The sequence below is a fragment of the Aythya ferina genome (genome assembly GCF_964211825.1).
Source record: "Aythya ferina genome assembly, chromosome: 6".
NCBI classification, from domain to species: domain Eukaryota; kingdom Metazoa; phylum Chordata; class Aves; order Anseriformes; family Anatidae; genus Aythya; species Aythya ferina.
In genome coordinates, this window is record NC_140303.1 from 36,163,874 (window position 1) to 36,186,671 (window position 22,798).

The 22,798-nt window shown below is 36.9% G+C and overlaps 1 protein-coding gene and 1 long non-coding RNA gene across 2 annotated transcripts in view; one reads left to right on the plus strand and one right to left on the minus strand.

The window, feature by feature from the left end:
- The window catches only part of LOC311438809 (von Willebrand factor D and EGF domain-containing protein-like), a 177,182-nt gene that overhangs the window by 48,932 nt on the left and 105,452 nt on the right, over positions 1-22,798 (minus strand). Inside the window, exons 16-20 of the mRNA XM_084523694.1 lie at positions 19,801-20,051; positions 18,358-18,577; positions 12,496-12,633; positions 10,504-10,656; positions 8,905-9,069 (exon numbers count right to left, since the gene is read on the minus strand). Of these exons, the coding sequence (XP_084379820.1) occupies positions 8,905-9,069; positions 10,504-10,656; positions 12,496-12,633; positions 18,358-18,577; positions 19,801-20,051 (927 nt within the window). The remainder of the gene's footprint in view (positions 1-8,904; positions 9,070-10,503; positions 10,657-12,495; positions 12,634-18,357; positions 18,578-19,800; positions 20,052-22,798) is intronic.
- LOC311438813 overlaps positions 1-22,798 on the plus strand; it is a 55,530-nt gene that overhangs the window by 16,460 nt on the left and 16,272 nt on the right. The window contains exons 2-3 of the long non-coding RNA XR_014694330.1: positions 8,496-8,764; positions 10,540-10,803. This is a non-coding gene — a long non-coding RNA (uncharacterized lncRNA). The remainder of the gene's footprint in view (positions 1-8,495; positions 8,765-10,539; positions 10,804-22,798) is intronic.

Sequence of the window (22,798 nt, forward strand, 5' to 3'; positions counted from 1 at the left end):
CTATGTTTCAGCCTGGTCGAAAATGAGGCTGTGTTGCTGGTGTTTCTACCTGAGCAATTCTCTTCCCCTTCACCTACCCGTGCCATGAGCAGTAGGGAGTATTCTATGGAGCTGGCATAAAAGCAATTCCTTCCTCTGTTGCAGACTCTTTTGTTTGTCAAATGTGGCTGCAGCTGTACGTACACAATTCTGTAAAACCATTCATAATTTAGAAATCTGCAATGCAAATTTGTTTTGTGTGTATAAAACACAAAATCGTACTACTCTATCATAATGCTTTTTGTGGAGAAAACCTGGGATCTGAAGCCAGTTCAGCCACCAAACTTTCTTTAAGAATCTCCCTTTTTTTGGAGTAAATAATGCCCACAAATGTTAGCAAATGAATCTATGGCTGCGTCTGCTGCTTTGTAAGTATTTAATTGATTATAATTTACATATACTTGTAAGCATGCATATTCAAATTTCCTAAATAGTGAACTTTAAACTACTGTTTGTTTGTTTTAGTATTGCTGCATTTTAAGTAAATTCAAAGGATTCTGCTTACCTCAATATAGAGGCTACGTTATGATGCTACATTATTAATAATTATTATCAGTACAGAGAGGACCAGAAGGGCTTAGAGAACTTCACACAGCAGGGAAGTTTGGCAGATAGTCTCAGATTTCTTGAAGTAGTGCAGCCTGACAAAGTTAATTCTTAAAATGTCTTCAGCATGGACAGGAAGTGAAACTCTTATTCAACTGTTTTGAGATATTTTTTATAATTTTGATGTCACCCAGAACTTCTAAAACTGCAATCAAGATACCTGATGCAACTACCTGATGTGTAGTTAGTACAATTCTGGACACAAGGGATCACATGTAGGCAAAGTGCCAGAACGTTGCAAGACATCAATGACTACAAAGCTGTATGGAAAAAGTGAAGAAAATAAAGTAGTCTGTTCCTTTGTAAACTCTGTTTGTTTGGGGCTGATTTTGTTTGTTTGCTTGTTGCTGGTGGGTTTTGTTTGGTTGGTTTGGTTTGGTTTGATTTCCTTTTGTTATGTTTTCTATACATTTTCAATAGAATTTTTAAAGTCAGTGTCACCAGAAATTGTGTTTTTAAAAAATGGTGTGAGCATTATTGAATGCAGAAATATGAGCATGCTCCCCAAAAAGGATTTATTTTTTTTGTCTTTATCAAAATATTTATTTTTTATTGATATCATTTTCAGATTGTACATGTATATGATAAACTAATTTTTGTTTGTTTGTATGTTTGTTTGTTTTTTACAAACAAACTGTGTTTTCTCAAACACCTCTCCAACCTGGCAGTTTATTTCAGGGCTTAATTGAAAAGTTCTCTCCTAGGGGTGGGTAATCTCAACATGCTCCATGTGCTCTTACCCCTTGCATGGGAGACCTGCTGCTCTCTGTTCCTTTGTTACTCTATCTCCTTCACTGCTCCTTCTGTTCATTGGCTCTAAACCATTCCCTTCTGCAGCTTTTAGAAGTGTTCTTCCTGTATTTTTCTCTGAATATCCAGCTAACAAAACAGGAAGCAAAGAAGAATAGTTGTGTTTGAAAACACCTTGGTTCACCCTCTTAACTCCCTCATAACCATTTTATTGCTCATTCTTTTGTTATCCCTTGTCCACTTCTCAGACCTAAGACTGAAAAACCAGAGGCTTTTACCTCTCATCTTTGTGTTCTACCTTCTCCAATTATTTCAGTCTACAACTGCACTATTTCAGCAGCTATAAAGAGAAAATTAAGATAGATTCCATAAAACTAAATTATACTTTCTATTCAGGAATTGGCAGTATATTTTACTTTAGCTCAGCACTGAGAAAGATGGAAAAATTAATAAAAACTCTTATCTTATCTGATGATGCCTTGTGGGCCTTCAGACTCTCTCATGACTTGAACAGGTTGGTAGATATACACAAAATAGACAGATCAAGACAGATCTTCAATGAAGCATCCCTGCCTAGTTCTCTGAAACATCTATGCAGAATCCCTTAGAACTGTAATAATAGCTTATAAAGAAAGTTCTTAACATTTCTTCAAAAGAAAATCCATAATATTTCTTCAAAGAAAAAGTAGCTTAAATTTGAATATTTTACAGAAATTCTCTTTTTATTTGATTCAAGAAATAAATGCTGTAAAATTATAATTATATTGTTTGGGGCTGTAAACACATAAAAATGAGCTACTTTACATATGAAAGCCAAGAAACAATCTGAACTATACTTTGCTGGAGACCAATAATGAATCTATTTTAATACCATAAAAGCACATATAAATACTCATGCTTTTATAAGTTCTCCACAGCTACAACTGATTTGGTTGAAAATTATATATAGTGTTATTTTTTTCCTAATATATATTTTAAAAAGGCAAAAAGAAGAAATTTTGATAATAAATTTTCACATTGTGTGCTGCAGAATTCCCGTGGCAGTTCTGCTAATCAGCATCTAGTCTAACCAAACTCCCTAGGCCATGTAGGTATTTAACACTGTGACATCAAGAAGATGAAAGGTCTCCTCTTTGTATTCAGACACCTGCAAAGAGGAAGTTATGAGCTGACCAGAGGCATCTGGGGGACAACAAAAGAAAGAGGTTTAAGGACTATCTATCCCATGAGGCATTAACTGAAGAAGACTTTAAAATATCGTGATCCAACAATATAATAACAATTATAACAATTCAAATCTAAGATTTTTAAGACAACATTCTATAAATACTATAAGCAGCATGTGCTAGCATGGAGAAACTCTTGTTGAGAGCTGTTATTTTTTAGTAAGGTATAAGATTTATCAGCTGTTCCACCATTTATAAAACTAGGGAGCTTTGCTGATACTCTTTGCTTTGCAGTTGTACCTCTCTGTGTCCTATAGAACTTAAAACAAGACAAACAAATAATCAAACAAATGTATTTTGTATTTTTGTCATAATATGAGATAAACTCTCACTGTGACAAATTATTGGTATGAAAGATTATTCTGTCCTGAATTCTAGAGTATCAACAATGCTGTTTTAGCTACAGACTGTTGTTGTGTCCCTTCAGAAATGATCTAGCTCTACACATGTGATGTGTAATTATTTGGGCAAAATTCATATGGATTGGCAGTGAATATCACCTGCTGCTGCAAATAAATTCAGTGAAGTGAGTGTCCTACCTCTGTAGGTCCCTGCTTACCAACAACAGCAAGATGATGAGAATCCCAAATTTGTCATGGGCAATAATGAATCTATGAATTTCACACCATCTTTTCAGACATGGTACTGTACTCTGCCTTGTATTGTTTATGAACCCTTTTGCTCCATCTTTTGCTCTGCTTTTGTGTTTAGTGTCAAAACTGTTGTGCCACTTGTTTTTTAACAAAACAACGTTATCAGATTTATGGAAATAGGGTTGGCTCACTTTAGAAGCTATGTGCTATTAGAGCTAGATGATAAAATGGGCTTGGAAAGTTTAAGAGGAGATGATCTTACTCTGTTCTGTCAACTTAAAACAAACAAACAAAAAAACAAAGAAGCCTACTGGGTCTATATCTTCCATAGATTATTTGTTGCAGACTGAGCTGTTGTTATCACTTAAAAGTCATGATGGCATGGTGATTGCTTAAGCAAAAAGTGGCACATTCTTGGTAGGAGAGAAATGTAATCTGTACTTGATGCTCTGATTGAATGTAAATATTATTCATGGCATACAGCTTAGTCCTCTTTCCTACTGGTTTTATGGCTTGGGCTTCATTGGACTTCTATTGCTGAGCGACATCATTTCCTAAATACATCATCTGGATTGGAAGCACTTAACAAATTCGGGATTGACAGAGTATAAGGATCAGTGAAGCTGGAAACCATTTATCTTTTAAATTATCAAAACATATTATTCTTACCATGCCTTCTTTATTTATTATGTTTGGGTCATAGCACATACTGTGCAGGCCACTGTTGAGGTTTCTCTGAAAATACTTAATATTTTATTAGGTATCCCTACGGAGGAAAGAACCATCAGAAAGGCTCTCTGATTCCCTTTCTAGCCTGACAAGTAAAGGAGTGGGGTTTTGGAGGCAATTACGTACTCAGGGGGCAGGGAAGGGTCATAGATTATGTCCAAAATGCCTGGGTGATCCTGGCCTTGTGAAGATTACTGGCATACCATTTGCAAAAAATATGTTTTTCATGAATCCAGATTTGTATGAAATGTCTTTGTGTGTCATTTCTAACCACACTTCAGCTGCCTTTTCATCAAATGCCCTTGAAGGAGATGTCATCACAACATAACTGGTCAGTTTGCAAAAATGTACATTTTGGCCTGAAATACTAAAAAATAGAAATGCTGAAACATAGTTTAGGAAAGGGATCAGCAACTTCCAACACAAATTCCAAAGATGAATTGTGGCCAGTTTCAATGGCCTGAGTCAGCACTAGGAGCTGGAAGCCCTGGCCTTGGGAAGCAATGCTTCCCAGTTTCTGAGCCCACAAGAATCAGCCACTGAGAGCTGTTACCACACAGAGACGGACCAAAGTAATATGTACCACTTATTTTGTATTTCTTTTATGTCTTCTCTGCAAGGACCTCAGTTAACTTTGCAGCTAATGACTGCAGCATCAAAAGATTCCTGCCTTCAATTGAGCCTTGTAACTCATTGCATAAACAGTGTCATGGCCGGTTGGTTCCTCATCACAAAGCATCCTCTGAGTGCTGGGAAGTGTGTGTGTTCTGTCTATACCTGCCAATACATACAGATTTTGTAGCTGAAGTTTCAGCCTGTGATGTGCCTACTTTTCAATATTTTTCAGCCTGCCTTCCAGGAACAATGCTCAGCTCACACTGTTAGGGCAGTGCTCTTCATTTAATGGGATCGCTTCTGATTTACACTGGTGTAAACGAGACTGGAATCTGGGCCTTGATCTTTTTAATGCAAATTCATCAATTCTGTTTGATGAAAGGGTTCAACTATGTTCACCAGTCACTTTTTGAAGAAAAATCATTTAATTGGTTCCAGGCAGCAAGAGGTCCCCACTTCTGGAGTTAGCTCCAAAGCTGAAACCTTGGGTTGGTGACCGAAGCACTTACTGTCTTGTTTTTCAGGAGTTATTTATTCTTCATGGACAGTGATCGATGATGAGTGCTAATAATAACAGCAGTAATCTCAAGGTCAAAAGTTAATATAAAAGTTGATAATAATATATTCTTCTGGCGTTAGTGCTCTTCAGGAACACTATGTATTCAAACACACCTATCCTTGTTATTCAAAATATTTTATGTAGTTTTTAAATCCACACCTTGATGTAGATCTGACAGTAGTGCAAATGAGAAGGTCACAGAGGTCTCTCTGATGTGAAATCAAAGTGAGTTCAGAAGCATGCTGCAGGTACTGGAATAGTGTAAAATGCAGTACATAAACATAACAAATGGCAAATCCACACGTATATCAAATGCCAAATGTCTACTGTACTTCAAATTAACTGCTAGGGCAGGAGTGCTAGCAGTTCAGAATGAAAAGAGCAGAACTCGATTACAGAGATCATAAAATAATCCTCTCCCCTGATCTTCAGTTCCCTAAACCAGAAGAGGCAGAACAAGCTGGCTCTGAACAATCTTTTATTGGTGACGGATGTGGCACTGCTTTGTCCAGTAAAATTGCTGGTTTACTAATAGGAAAAAAAAATAAATCTTTTGTGATGACACCTACCTCTCTAACCTGCAAAAGAAAGTGCAAACAGATGGGTATCTCTGAGACCATGAGTGATGAAACCAGTCTAGAGAAATACCAGTAGCATATTGCTAATATTGCAACGTGCAGTCACATCACCAGCATCCCCCATTAAGATATATTCATTATCTTTATGCCAAGAATATAACCTATGATACTGCATGGTTTGATTTAGTAGATGTGGCTCTACCAACAAAAAGGTAACAGATATTTTATACAACTGTGAAGCATGCCCAGTGAAGCTTGAGCAGATTTAAGTTGCTTAGACTTTCTTCCTTATTGTCTACTAGAAAACTTAAGGGACTGTTGATGCTACTTTTTTTTTTTAATTATTATTTTTTTAAAGTGTAGGCTACCTGCTTTATGGACTTTGAAGGGAGAAAAATGCTTACTTTCTTTGGCTTGCCTGAAAACATTATATATGAGAATGCATTTTTAAAATTAGACATTTCCCTTTATGTATGAAAGTCCATACAGGCTTTGGTACTGGTGATGTTTCCAGTAACATCACCTTAAGACTAATCAGATGTACCTCACAAATAATTTCAATGAAGTCTGGTTGATTTAAACTGATACAGACTCCTGATATAAAGTGGGTAAAACATGTAAGTGAGAAGAAAATGAGGCCCTGCACTATTGGCAGAGCAGGCAAATGGAGCTTAGAAACTTATTTCTGGAATTTATATAATTTGCAGTATGCCAAGTATATCAAAAGATTAAAACCTATCACATATCAAGGACTTTTGGTGCATATTCTCATCAAACAAGGACTTAGGAAAGAAATTTCTTATGGCATTTTTTTTCTCCTCTGTAGTCTACAAAGGGAAGTTGGGTAATTTTTATGATTTCTGTATGAAAACACACATACCTTAGTCATTAAATAGTAACAACTGAGTACAACTTTATGTCAAAAACAGCCAATAAAGTACAAAAAATGAATTAACAAGAGAATTTTTACATTGAAGTTAGTATGTAATCTCAATGCCTTAACAAGCACTGTAACAAGCTGAAGAGGATTTGTTCTGTTTTGTTTGAAGACTGATAGCATAAGTTACAAGGGAGAGAAGCTATTATTCTAACAGGGAGGATTTCACAATATTCATAATCCAGAACTGTACATAAAATTAATTGAAAGTTCATTCCTTTTTGTCTGATATCTTTTAATCATCAATGTTATACAATATTTCTGCTTGAACTAGCAAAGCACACGTGAAAGAGAGTTAAACCGATCATTTTGGTTATAAATTAGGACTCTCATACAGCTGCAGCAATTACTTTCATTTCTAAATATGAAAATGAATGACTATTCTCATTTAACCTTGAGGCGCATGATTATTTTAAAGGCTGATCTTGCCCATACAGACATCTTGCATAAGGCAAGAAAGATAGAAAATAAGGCAATTACAGTTCCTGAAGTCCTGACAAATGAAAACTATTTTTAAGACTGAGAAGAGAGGTAAAGATTCTCATCGTTTATATTATGATATAATTCACGTGAGTGAATATAAGGCTCTTATGGAACAAAAAAAATCCTTTTCACCCCTCCACAGGTTGCATGGCTGTATTAGTAGCATGAAGTCCTTGATTTAGTTTACATATTCAAGAGGAAAAAGAGGAACTTCACAGCCTCTGATATCCAGCTCCCTTTTGAAAGAAGTGTGTATTTGTTTCAGATCGTTGTACTTGGGGTATTTCTTAAGTCTTGCCTGGAGCTGTATATGACAGGAATAAATCACAGTAAATGGCAACTACTGACTGTGTTTCCTTTTTAGAACATGCACAAATTTAATGGTTAATGTTTATATCAGTACCATGTGTGTCTGATTTACTATACCAATATCTATATCTGTAGAATATCTGTTCTACTCAACAACATTTAAATGACCTTTGGGTATACAATGTATATCTTGTTATCCCATTAATGACAAGGTGCAGCTTTGGGCAATAACAGAAATGTTCATTTATTTATATGCACAGTGATTTATATTTTTTTGCTCAACTGCTTTTACAGCTTACCAAGTTATAGAACAGTCAATAGCTGACTTTGTGACTCTGACAAACTAATACATTGTACATACTCATTGCTAGTCAGAGGAAGAAAAATGTTAGTTTTATTTTTTGTGACCTTTAGATTTTGAGAACTAGCTCAAATCAATTTGTAGTTCAAAAAGTCTGGACAATACCTACTCTAAACAGTGAAATCAGTTCTGCTTTAATAGTGTGCATTAAAATATAACACCAAGGCAACAGCCATTGATTTGGATACAGAATGGGTAATGAAGGTAGGTTCGTCAGTGTAGGAAGCTGGGGAACAATTTGATGGGTTTTCAGTGAGTCTGTCTTGAATGCTTAAGAAAAAGATTTAGAGGGAAACCAGGGAACCTGACGTAATAACTACTCTTATTAAGGAGTAAACATAAGTTCTCTTGGCAAATCGCTCTGTGCAGTGAAAATGGGACAACCATCCAGACTGTCCCTAGAGAACTATGCATTGAATTATGAGAATTTCACTGAGAGAATGCAAGATTGGATGACTGATGAGTGGTTGCTATGCTATTGCCATTTTCTGCCTGAGGTCAGGACCCAGCTTTTCTTTTATCGCAGCAGAAGACCTCTTCTAATGATCAGTCCTCAGAGATTAATGGGACCATCTGAGTTTCAGAACTCCCGAAGGAAGAATGCTGCTCAGGCTACGAAGGATACTATTGAAAGGTTTTAATTATCTGTTGTGTTCTGTTGTTGGTAGAGTTGTTCGTACATGGCACTTTGTTTATCGTCATCTTCACAGGTCACCTTGGAGAACAGATGCCTTGCAGCAAACGAATTAGGAGACAAGGAAAACAGAGTGGTACTGTCATGTGTCATGTTCCCATCTTACTGAAGAGGAAACCTGTTTTGAAATCATATGCCAGTGCTGTGGCAGAAACACAGATGTGGTGATTCATACCATCTAGTAAGTCCCGTTGCGAAGAATTCTCCCTAGTGGCAAATGAGAAGGTGAATCTCATTCTTGAGAGACAGAGATTCCTGAAATAAGACCTGCTAGCTGCTTGTCAGGTAAGAGTGTTCACAGTCAGAAAAAAGACTTCAGGGTTTGACTATAAAGCACATTGTAGTGTAATGCCATACTAGTTCATATTTGCTTACAGCCTTTGTGTGCAAAACTTTTTTTAAAAATTCCAAAAATGAGTAAGTACCTGGTCTGGGGACCTTGCTACAGATTCGACCATTTCCAAAAAATCCTGGTGGACATCGGCCACAGACATATCCAATGTAAGGGGGTTTCCGATCAAAACACAATACTCCAGGAAAACACGGCCTATTGGCACAGGTAGTAACATGGGACAGAGGCGCTGCATGACCTAGGGAAAAAGGAATTTCAAGCACATTTATTTATAATTTCTCAAATGAAATGAATATATAAAATTAAGTGTGACCGTCAAAGCCTGGCTAAAGTTTTATAACTGCTTTTATTCTTTTGAAGAATAATTGATGCAGAATGTTCCCAAACCTTGTGCCAAACATGAGAATGTCCTGTAGGCACAGCATAACAGAACAGCTGTTTCTCATTAAAGTAAGATTTATTAGTCCTCTAATTGCATGTTTTCAAGTTTATTACTCAAGGTTCTTTGGCATTTTTCAAAGATAATATAGAAACTGTAATTTTCAGCATAAGTGAGAGATTATCTGAGTAAGAAATAGTATTATTCTGACATCCTTCTGGTCTTCTATAATTGGAAAGTAATCATCAAACCTTTCAGCACATATACCTTACTTTTAAAAATTCACAGTCAAGTGCATATGTTTCTGATCTAGAAATCCTCAACTTGTTGAACCTTGTATGACAAGAGACTATTTTAATTACCTTAGAAATATATGAAAAATTAAACACTCTGGTACTGTATAGTATTTTATCACTTATGATGTCACTGAATAATGAACTCCCTGTGAAGTGTTTAATAGTGTCGACAGAGAACAGATGATGAATAAAATCTAAATGATGGTTGTAGATCTTTTTTAATTGCCTCCAGTGAGGTCTCTATCGTGATTCTCAAGTATTTCAGCATTATCTTTGCACCTTGCCTATGACATTATGACAGATCACCTGTTTGAGGTATGTTCTGGTTAGCTGTTGGATGGCCAAGTACAGATATACAAAAGTATAAAAACCTTTGTATATCTGTATAGTGTCTGTATGGTATCTGTACAAAAACTTCAGTACAAAACTGAAAAAAATCCAACAACTTCAGTACAAAACTGAAATACTGATTAGAAGTGGGTCAACATAAGCAATGTGCAGACACACACACCTCTGAGAGGTTGCTGCAGTGCTCAGGGTCCTGTTGCACTGAATGCAGGCACAAATATTCTGGGGAAAGCACCTGCTGAAGTCATGTCAATACTTCATTTATGTTCAAAGCTTGGTCTTAATGCACTGACTGCCAGTCAAATGCAGGAATAAAATTCAGCATCACTTGGCTATGGCAAGTTTGTGTAAGCTGTCATTCTTATTGTCTTGCTTTTCATTGATCACTAAGATTTTGAATGATTTTGTTCTATCTCAAAAGTGACGTGAATTCTACTTAAGCTTGACCACTCTGATTACTAAGGGCTCTTTCCCCTTGCAAAATCGATTAGCAGCAACCTGCAGTCTGATTTATTGAGGGGATTTTGATTTTTAACTCCATCTTTCTGTGATGCATTATAAACAGTTTATGTTTGCTATTAAAATGGTAAAATGCATGATTTCTGAATACGCAACACCCCAAAAACATTTCATATCCTTGTATACCTACCATGTGTATCACTTCTGTTAAAATTCTTAATTACAGGAGAGTTCTTTGCCTCTAAGGGTTGCAGTGGCCACTCGACCGTAGTCTTGTTCAAGTCACCTTTGCCATTGCTGTTGTCAATGACAAAAACCTGTGTAATGTCAGCAGCAAGCACAGCTGTAAAAAGAAAGCATGGAGATGAGGAAACAAGGTTTTAAGAGCTTAACTGTGATTGATGATAAAAAGCAGCAGTAACAACAAATCAGATAACTTGACAGAAGTTTGTTCTGGGAGCCAACCATCAAGCAAATAAAGGCAAATCAGGTGAGTCAGCTGCTGACATACAGTAAAGCTTCTGTATGAGCATAGAAAAAATTACAGTACACAAATTCACTAAACCTTGCTTATCTGAGAGATATACTTTTTATGCACAGTGATCTTTTATTGAGCTCAGGGCAGTAAGGAGGCCTCAGGTCCCTATGCATTATGCAGCGTTGTTACTTGGATGAAGATGCTATGCTAATCCCTGGGACCTGAGGTCAGCCTGATTCCTGACTCTCCTCAAAAGCTTCTGCTTGAATCTATAGTGTGTGTGTTTGTTAGCTTTGGTTAGTTTAGCTGCAAACTTTTTACTCTTCAAGATATTTGCACTAATTATATATGGATGTAAATAAGAAAGCTGAATACTGAAAAATTTTGAAAATACTAATTTCTACATAATTTATAGCACTGTAGCAGTTATAAAATTACTTCAGTTTTCTTTTCCTTCCTCTGGCAAGCCCTTACACTTGCTTCAGCAAGGGAAGCATGCGTGGACATATTGCAGTCTGTATGTTACACACATGAAGGATGATTTCTATCTTGTTTTGGGTAGGCAAGGAAGACCTCATGTTTACTTGTTCTAATAAATGTGCATTTTAGAAATATCTTTGTAATTAAAAATGCATAGGAAGAAATTATGATTCTGATATATTTTGAAAAAGTGCATAATTTTGTATATGCTCATTAGTCATCAATTCATTAGTCAAATTACCTACACTTTGGTGAGACAGACATAAAATCACTTTGAAATGATCATTATGGCCAAACAATACATTAAAGAAAACATTTCTATGCAGACATTAGGCAATATCATTAAAGGTATATTTGGTAAACCCACCAAGAGCAATCCTGCTGATGCCAGGATCCTGCAATTACAGCTCTTTTTTTTTTTTTTTTTTTTAATCTTTTTTTTTTTTGTTGTTCTATTTTACTTTTGTGTTTATTTGGAAACCCTAACAAATAAATGCAAAATACATCAAATGTTGAGTTTTCTCCTCCCTTCCCACCAAATGTTATTTCTGGAGAAGACCTGTGTGTGTGTGACTGAAAAAATGCAGACTAGGTCACATCCCATTGTGATGGAAAGGTCTCAGCATGGTACAAAGTCAGTGCAACTCCCTACTAAAGAATTTGCTGAGGACTGCCCCAACAACAAATACTGAGCAGGTATAAAATTGTTCCTGGACTTTTGCTAGTTGGGAACTGTGGCATGACTTTATGCCAAATGTGAGCTCAGCAGGTATGGACTCCTTTGTGTCATGAAACTATCTGAGACCTTCTTTCTCCTACTCTATATCCTTCCTGCATTCACTCAGAACAGGAGTAATCCTGGAGGTGCTCCCTGAGTACTTGTTAGTATATGATATATTTAGGAGTGAAACAGTGGAGAACTTGGGGAATGTCCTTGGCAAACTATCTAGCTGGCATCTGGAAAATCCTTTTTTTTTTTTTTCTTTTTTTTTTTTCTTTTGTATGCTATGGTGTTCGTTCTAATCAAAATGAAACTAAACTGCAGTGAAAAATTGCAAACCAAGACCAATTTGCAATTATCCATATTAATACAACATGACAATAGTCTGGTTTATATATTTAGAGGTCTGTCCTTGAAACAAGTGGCAAAGTACTTGATTAAGGATAATCATAGTAGAAGTGGATTCATATTTACCCTTCTATTAAAACAAATCAAGCACTTACGTTTGCAAGTTTTACCATTTCCCTCCATCCCACTGGGGCAAATTCCACATATATATGAACCAAAGGTATTCATACAGGACACTCCAGGAAAACAAAGACTCTCTTCACATTCATTCCTGTCCTCCTGACAAGTAAGCCCTGTGGCAAAACAAAGTGGAGGTTAATAATTGGGAAAGATTCCCTGTTTATTCCTCAGCTCAAATGTTCAAGCAGACTAAGGCTTACTTCTCAGCTGTAAACTCATTACAAGGTGCATCACTCACATAGTGCCAAATTCCCCACTGTCTCACTTAAACCTGCTTTTATCACACTGTTTATTACTGTTGTTATTGGCACCAGAAGTGCTGAACCTGAGACTACTGCTCCTAGAAAACTATGCATATTAAATAAATGATTGCCCCTACATTTCACACCTTTGCTGCTGCTTTTGTTGTCATGTTTATGTGCGATCTTTGTCATACACTGAAGAAGCCAGTCTCACCGCTTTGACTTTAGGATATGCCATGTACTGACATATTACACTCTTCATTTCTATGTGAACCTCACACTATTAACAGCTTATTGTACAACAGCACAGTCTGGCTAAAGGTAAATCAGACAAAATGATGAAATTCTTAATAAATAAATAAATAAATACAACAAACAAACAAAAAACCTAGAGGTTTTTCTATTTAAAATTTGAAGAAACTCTCTGAAATTGTCTCTAAGCCACAGTGCTGGTGTTCAGAAGATAAGCTGCTGTAGGATCTGAATCCAAAACAATGGATCTTGGCTATTGCTGATTTTGGAAATAGTCATTTAAAAAAATCCCTTGATGTAACTGATATTCAAATTCACAACACTGAATGATTTAATAGGTATCTGCAGGGGAAGCTGACCCAAAAGCTAAAATAACTATCTGAACATTAAATGATACAGAATAAGCATATACAGCGTTGTTTAAAAACTCCCTCTGGCTTCAGATATGCATGATGCTCTCTCTTGAGAAATAATATGGCTACCAGAATATTAAGTCTTGTAATATTCTTATTAAGAATATTCTTGGCTACCAGAATATTAAGTCCTGACAGTCCAGTCTTAAACTATCCCATATAATTTCTGTTAAGGCATGCCCTTTGTTAATTGTAGGAATACCCAAGCAGACTGGGATGCTGTCTGAATAGTCCAAGTACCTGTTTCATGACATACCATAAGGTACAGAATGGCATATTCCATATTAGCTGTTCAGCTCTATCATGGCAGAAGATTTAAGGATAAAAGAATATTTTTTCTTCAAAATAGAATTTTGTCACAGAGGAATGAAATACAGAATGATAAGAACAGAACATCATTATTCATCTTCTACAACATAATCTCTCATTGCTTCAGCATTTCAGATAGCTTGCACAGCTCCTTTCAAGTTAAAATAGTATCTCCATGTAAGAAAATCTAATTGAAGTCTCTCTTGATTGAGCTGTCTCAAGAAGCTACTGATTCATGGCTGCTTTGTCTTGGGGGGGGGGGGGGGGGAGGGGGAAAGAAAAGAAGAACAAAAGGCATGTCCCTTTTCTGGTGCCATTTGAATCTAGATTGTTCTGGTTTTGCATGTTTCTTGCACTAGGAAAGCTCTCCTTGTTTCATTTAAATACCTGGTGTTGCAGGTATTAATTTACTTTTTTCCCTCCATTGTTATATTTTGGATTACCGGTTAGACTAGTGATTATTTTCTTTCACTGGGTGGAGTTTAAAGACTAAACATGATACCACAGACAATCAAAATAGGAATGAATTTCACGGTTTTGAGAAACAAAAACTTCTTCCCGCTCAGTCCCTTCTCCTCCCTTCTATATAGTCTGTTTTGCAAAAGTCTGACTTAAAAATCTCAAAGATGAGAGAATTACAAAAAGCCAAGGAAGAACATAAATAGCAAGCTTAATTTTAAAACCCACTTGACTGAATTTCGTAACTTAAAGGTGGAACTATGCAAGCACTTTGACTCAAACAGATATGATTTTAAACAATATCTGATCAATCTTGGCATAATGTTAATCCCACAGAGTCTGATGACAAATATTTAGAAAGTCTGAATTTTGACTGAAGGTTGCTAAAGAATCAGTAGCAATGGACAGAAAACTGTCTGCAACAAGAAATGTCAGTTATTATGCTTGCATGACCTCCAGTACACTGCAACACAAGAGAGTCTCAATTCTGTTGGCACTGTTACCATACAAATAAAAATATTAGGAATAAAAGATCCTCAGGTTGCAAGGTTGAAACATCTGTTTCCATGCCACCTCTATTTCTCCATCCCTGCATGAGAAATTGGTTGAGAAGATGAAGTCTTTTTATACCCCGAGAAGAGCGGACCACCTACAGATGCAGAGAGAGTCTTTTTGACTGTGTTCATGTTATGTTGATTATAAATGATGAAGCAATCTCATTGATGAATTCTATGGTTATTATACAACATGAACAATTTTTTTTTCAGATGCCTGAAAAATAAAATGAAATTATAGCTTGTTCCGTCCCCCCTCTCTCCCCTTTATATATTAACTGGATACATAAGGAAAAAATGGTTTTCTGATTTAGAGATTTAGATACTTTTTTTTTTTAATTTTTCCAAGAAGGGTTTCTGTTCTCAAGCAGATGATATTCTTGCTTTCAGTAGCCCAGGGAAGAAACAATAGGAATTATTTTTACCACCGGTGAAGGGTGAAGGTAAATGAATGTGCTTTGAACACACAATGAGATAAGCATGTATAAGTCTCTGCAGAAATTCAAAGTATTAATAATTCTGGAGTTATCCTCCTCTCATATTTTCCTTTGGCTTCTCTCCTGCCTTGTTACCATTCTTAAATTATGCAGTTACTTTGCCTGAGATACACAGATGCACTTTAATTGCTACCATTTAGCAAGGCACTTCGTTCCTTATCCTTCGTCTCTTGCAGTGATGTTTGGGAAGCTCTCAAAAGAGTTAAACATTTTCTTTCTACTACCTGTTCCCTATCATTTGTAAAGATTTGATGGTGAAATGGTGCTGTCACTTGAGCAGTATAGCATTGCCTTCTCATTAGATTATTGATGGTTTTCTGGGGAATTGAGACATAAACACAGCATCAAGGATGAGCTTTTATTGTTGTCACAGAACCTGCCCTGAAGTAAAATCATCTATTTCCCAGCTGGCTTTCAGCTCCACTTGCATATAATTTCTTACCTGCTATTAAAATTTTGAGTTGTATTCCTGTTTTACTCAATTATATTTGTATTTTGCTATTGCTTTTGTTTTAGCTTTTTGGGCCAAGGAAGTACAACAAAAGCAACACATTTATTTCAACTGACAGGACTTAAGGGTTCCAGAAAACTGAGTGTTTCTCTGGCCATCAAGGTGTCCTGTGTCTTTGTTTTCAGAGCAGCCTGTATGTTATTTTCAAACATGCTATTTTGAAGTGTTGGATATTTCACTATAGAAATAAAAGAATGAAAACCACTTTTCATAATACAATTACCATGAATTTATAAACAATGCATTGCAATCATGGCAGACTATTTTAAGTGGAATAATAGAGCTCGATTTCACTCAGTTTATGTGCAATAACACATAAAGTGAGTAAAGGCAGTGGTGTGAAACTGGTAGAGAAGATCAAACAATGGGAGCAGATACACTGACATCATTAACTCATGGAATTATATTGATTTTTATTCAGTTAATCCACCTCATTGAAGGCAATGAAGAATTGGTCCTCATGGTATTTTTAAGGTGTTTAGCCAAATCTAGCCAAAAATGATCCTAAATTTCCCTGTGCTCATAATAACATTTACAGCAGAATTGAGCACCATGCCATTCTACATGTGCTAATTTGTTTGGGGACTTTTATATTTTGATCAAAATTTCATTTTCTAATGTTGTTCTTAGGTTTGTGTCCCCCTCTACGAGTAGTCTTTTCCAGCATAAACCCTTCGGAGAGCAGCAGGCTTTGGCTGTGCTATAGCATTACCTGGAGTCACTACCAGATTGACTAGATCAACAAGATCAACCATCTAGGTATTATGTGGATCTTTCAGGCCATTTTCTGAACTCTCAACTCTGATTTTTTTTTTTTTTATTTCCAGTGGAATTTTATAGGTAACGAAATCTGGACTTGCAATCCCACATGACTAAAACAGTGAAAGTGCCATGACCTGCTGAAAGAGAAGGGGTACCTTTCTGCCTGTATAAGCCCACTGAGGCAAATCTATCTGTTTTTGTTTAAAATAGAGGTTTTTGATTATAGACCCTGGGCCTTTGATGTTACCTTTACTTGGTATTTTCAAAGCTATGGCACTGTACAGTAGCCAACATTAGAGGTATCATGAATCTGTTCATGCTTTCATATGTGAGCAGAATAGGGTTTTTTTTTTTTTTTTTGACAAGTTCGAGTACTGAAAGCTGAGTTCAGCTTAAGGTTGATTTTTTTTTTTTCATTTCTTTTGAAACAGTGCTGATCCAAGAGACATTTTAACACAGTTTCAGTTAGTACCCCTCACTTTTGAGAGGCTAATTTAACACTGACATGACTGGATAGTAACAAAAATATTCACATTCCAATGACTGCTTAGTGACCCAGGTGAGTGACTGGCTGTTTTAAACAGCACCGGTGTTAGCAGCCCTTTGTCTGCAAAGTTAAGCAAGGGCCAAATTTAGAAATGCTGGACAAAACCTGTATGTTCAATATTGCCTTGTACCTCCAGAAAGGCTACACTGCGAATGAAAAGGCCACAATTTCAGTGAAATTACAGGAGAAGGCATGCTTGGGCCAAATTAAAATCTGTTGTGTTGGCAGTGAGTCATGCTCTGAGCAGCTGGAGTGTGGGTCCTGGCTTGGAGGAGGTGCTGGATGCTCTATGAGACCCAGCAGTGACTCAGCACAGCCAAATGCCAGAAGCTTCAAGCAGCAGAACCTCGAGTGGCTGGCTCCAGCCTGCAGAGCACAGGGGAGTCATCCCCACGTGCTGTCACAAGTGTTTTCTACTGCGTGGGAATCATTCACAGATGTCCCAAATGCACCAAAGCTGACAATATAAATGGCATGACGGGTACCATCATGTTCTCTCCTCACCTCCATCATCTATTAGATGCTTCTCTTCCTCCTGACATGTCAGGTTTTCACTCTCTCTATTCCTGTTTGTACCATATGTCTTGCATCCACCTCTTTTGTCTTCACTGCATTTAATTCTTCCACTTCTCCTCTTCATGCTTTACATTCTGCCTTTCTAAGATCTTTCTTTTGGGGGGTACTGATCATTGCTCTTCCCTGCATCTCTTAAAAACCTATTTTGTTCAGCCCTGAACAGCTTAAAAGATTAGCTTTTGTTCCACCTGTCTGACAACCCAATGGGCTTGCAGTTTTCTAAGGCTTAAACTTGAGGAAATTTCAGCTAGGACTAAATGAATTTATTTCTGCATGTTTTGCATATCTACTTCTTCATAGACCTAATAAATAAATAAATTCATTCAGAGTTCTTTCATTGGCTTCATTTACTATAATCCTTAGGAGTGTGAGAGGGTCCTGGATCCTCACCTTTTTCACTCAGTCTTCCTCTGGCTCTTCTCACAGATGGACAGCTGGGAAATAAGCCAGTGGAAGCTGAGATCAGAGTGATTCGCAGCCTCCTTGAATGGTCATTTCATAACTACAGACCTTTAGGTCTTTTCTCTTTCCTTGAGCATGGATAATTAGATAGCTGCCTTTACACACTTTCTATCTGTCTACAGCTGAGTCATGGGAGCAGAAGAGGAAGCAAATGCAGTTCATTTGACAGATTGTTGTGGTTGTGCATGCTCAAAATACCCTGAAATGCAATATGTCTCTAGTTAAATCAGAGATGGGAACAGTGATGCCTTACCTCCCAAACCAGGGGGACATTTACAGATGTAGCGGTCCACGCTGTCCACACACGTTCCGCTGCCGCATGGGTTTGACTTGCACTCATTAATATCTTCCTGGCAAAACTCCCCATCAAAACCATTTGGACATAAGCACAGATATTCGCCAAGGCCTGGAGGGAATTTAATATTGGTAACACACGTTCCACCATTGAGGCAGCTGCAGGGCTTCACTCGAACCTGAGGAAGGCAAAAGGGAATTGTGATAATGATCTTCCAAATAATCACCACTGAGAGGTGTATTGGTACCCTTCAGGAAGGGATGGATTTGCAGTGCAAACACATTTTCTAGTATTATGAAGACTTATTTCTAACCAATTTCCTTTGTCTGGATAGATGGTCTCATACTCAGCATACTTATTTATTTGGCTGAAAGTGTGACATTAAAGGGATTTTTCTTCATCACTTAAGGGCACATTCTAATTTCTTACAAGAAAAAAAAGTCCTATTTGCTATAACAGCAGTTTTTACATGATATCTGAGGGCAGGATTCGTTCCTCATTCTTCAAAGAACTGAAAAAAAATCTTTTCTCTTTGCCTGCCCACGTACCTTCCTTACTGTTTTACATTACAAATGTCTCCCAGGCAGGAACAGGATTGTGGCATTCTTTAGCCAGTCTCTATTGCAAGGAAGAGAGGTACAGGTCATGTTATATATTGATGAGAACAGCATTTCAATAGATTTGAACCTTTGCACTATCTCATCTAGTTAAGCACAGATCTAGTTTGAAATGCTTCCTCTTTGCTATGTGTGTTCAGCAGACTGGTATTTTTGATGACAGTGGTTTGAATGAGTAAAAATTGGAATCTTTAGGAAAAAAATCTTTTATTTTCTTCACAAAACTGCTCTTGTGGCAAGAGTCTGCATCCCACTTTATTAGCTCATCCTATCATGGGATTAATGCTAGGCTACACAATAAAGACAAAGCAATGCACAAGCTCTGCCAAGAAACTTAAAGTGTGGAGTAATGACATAAGAGCAAGACACCCTCTAAAAATATCATTGAGAGTGAGTTATAATCTCCCTTTTATAGCTAAAACTTGGTCTTTTATGTTATATGCTTTTTTTTTTTGTTGTTGTTCTTCTGCAATCCAAATGCAGAATGTGAATTTTAAAGCAGATTAATGAACCATTAACAGGCTCTGCAAGAGAGTTCTTTCAAACAGCAATCAATAGCACTCTCTCTTGTTCATTGTATATGTAGTTTCTATGTTCTCAGATATATTTATTCCATTAATTGATCATTATTGCTATGCTGGATAATATACCCTTATGAGGAAATAGCTGAAGTCTGAGTTTTTAAGACAGTAACAAATTATTAGCTATAACAACAATTGCACCAAAGTGATGACATGATAAACAGGTTTGTTTTGTTTTCCTTTTAAAGCATTCATTTCCTTACCTCAATAGAGTATCTGCTCTGTGCATTGCATTCATCCGACACCGTGAATTCAAAGGTCTGCCTGTCTTCTGAATCCACTTTCCAGATAAGAAGGCCAGCAGGAGAGAGCCTGGCATCCTGCGGCCCAGCCTCTAGGATGAATAGCACAGCTGACCCTTCCGGATCCACTGCTATTAACTGGTAAACAAAATTCTCACCAATAAATGTCAGCAGCTGGCTGGAGGGGGCCTGGAACACAGGAGGCAGGTTGTCTAAACAGCAAAAAATGAAACCACGATTACATAAATTCCTGTTTCTCCCATGTGAAGATTCAGACTGTGGGTCTTCTTAGGGGTGCTCTCAGTCACGAGGGTGGAGAAAGCATCCTGAGACTGATGGAGGAAACAATGTGGATGTTAGAGGCAGCAAATGGCTTTGCCAAATAGTATACTTTTTAACTTCTATTTTTCTCACATCCCATACTGAACTTTGATTACTTTTGATGTCTATCTGATACATGGGAGGAGATTGGACAAGACTTTTATAACCTCCCACTGATCCAACTCCCTCAGTTCTTACTAAAACAATTTTATCTCTAATACATGTATATATTAATTATTCTATCTATCTATGTATCTATCAATCTACCTAAATATAAGCAAACTAATTCTCAAAATGATGAATGACAAATTGGGTGTACAACTTCGGGAAGATGGGGCAGGGGTGAGGAAGTTGTGTAACTCTTCTGTTGAGTAGATTCTATCTACTGCCTTTACACATGAGTGGTAATTAAGCCTGAGCAATGTGATTGAATTCAGTTGGACATTTCTGGAATAAAGATCTTCTCAGTGCTGGGAGAGGCACATCAGTGATACTGAAATTCTCTATCCCTAGAGACAGTAGTGCATATCATGTCAACATTGGCATTGTTATTTTTAGTGATGTTTACTTTCAGTCTTTCCTTAATGAAGATAAAAGCCTAATTATACTGGGCTATTTTACAGTAAAAGACAAATGCTGCCTGAAGATATGTCCAATATAAATATGTAAGAAGGACAAGGTAGAGAAAAGTATTACATTTTAATATTGGAAACCAAGGAAAAGGAAGATCAGATGAATACCCTTAGGTGACAGCAGCACTGTGCAGGGCTGGGAATTTTGTCTCAGTGTCCTAAACCTCCTCAGTCTCAAGCCATCTTTTCTTTCTAACCAGCAGTACAAATTGATGTATACTGATATTTAAAGGAATCTTCTCACAATGCAACTTGTGCATAGTTGTTTTTAACTTAGAGAACATCTCTAATACTGAGGATTAATTTCAAGTCACACTCTAAAACTATGAGCTATACATGTGTTCTCATAAAGACAGCATGTGTCTTTGCATAATGCTTGTGGGAAGTCATCATCAGGGATTCTTTGTGTGTGCATATCCTTTTATCAAGTTCTGCTTTCTGTAGCATGTCTCACATTATACAATTATTTAAATGCCTCTGCACTCACTGCTGCTGTGCTATCAGAGCTTTCTAAACTGCTTGGCCAGCAGATTGTCCTGGCAAAACTGTTGAAAGCTTCCATCCATTAATTACCTTTTACTTCAGAAACACTCAAACCATGGAGCCCATAAAAGTTGTGCCCAAAGTAATGAATGAAATATTGATGCTGGTATGCATTTAGAGATAAACACAAAGGTGTTAACTGGATGGAGGGTTACAAGATGTTGTATACCATGAAATAAGATAATATCAGATATTCTGAAGGCAGTCTGTGAACAAGAGTGTTTTTAATTCCACAGAAGCCTCCTTGCTATCCAGTGAACATATATACACTCCTAGTTATTGCAATACTTTTTAAAAGGTACTCATATATTTGAAAACAAGCTTGAGAAGTACCTTCTCAGTATTTTTAGATTTTTAAATTATTGAAAAGTGAACCATGATCTGTTTCAGATTTCATATATCACTCCTAGTTTTATAAATTCTGAAATAAATGTTTTTTTTTGTTTGTTTGTTTGTTTTTTTTTTTTTTTTTTTTTTTTCTTTTTAAGCCATTTCCTAATTTTTAAAATTAAAATGTCTTAGTACCAGTAATGATAATTTTATATGACAGTCATAATCTGCTTACCCCTGAAGACAGAATAGGTGTGGCCAATACAGTGGAAGGACAGAACGGAGGCACAAGATTTGTGTGTCATAGTTAACGCCTCTCATTAAACTAAATCGTATCTTTGGAGAAAAAAGGCTTTCTTTCAGGCACACAAGTTTTTCTTCAGGCCTGGCTTACCATTAGGCATTCTAACTACTCTTTCAAGTAACATGTAATGGGATTCTTCATTGGACAACACTTGAGATGGATCTCCCTATGCCTTTTATTAACAGGAAATTAATTTTTTAGGACATAAACAAGAGCTCTGTGTTTCTAAATAGAGAGAATTCAAAGTGGCTAGTCTGGAACAGAAATTCCAAGGGCTCATGAATAGCTCCTTCCCTTCCAATTGTGTTCCTGCTTCTAAGCTTGGTTTTGGACAACTTATTGTTGTCTTGTATTGCTGGAACTTGTTGAGTCCTTCTCAAGTGCCTTTCTATCACCTCTGAGAAGGGAGTACCAACTCACTTCTCTCCCTGGTTATTGAGCTGTGGACTCTGGCCACTGCGTTGCACTTCGTTGTTTCTGCTTCCATGACTTGCACTCTGTAGAAGCCTCTGTCCATGAACATCCCCGGTTTCTCCCCAAGGAAAAGATCAATCTTTTAGAGGAACGAATTCCTTCAGTCACTTCAGGAATATAAAACTGTGAACAAGCAAATCAAACATGTCCTCTCATTTACATACCTCTCTGTAATTGCTTCTCCTTACTGAACCTAAAATTACAGAGAAACTCTAGAAGCAACACATGAATCTACACAAAAGTGTTATTATAATCTTTATATCGAGCAGACGTAGATATGTTCATGTAAATGTGAAGATGCATCAAGGGATCAATGTTTCTAGAATTATGGATTATCTGTAAAGCAAACGTTAAG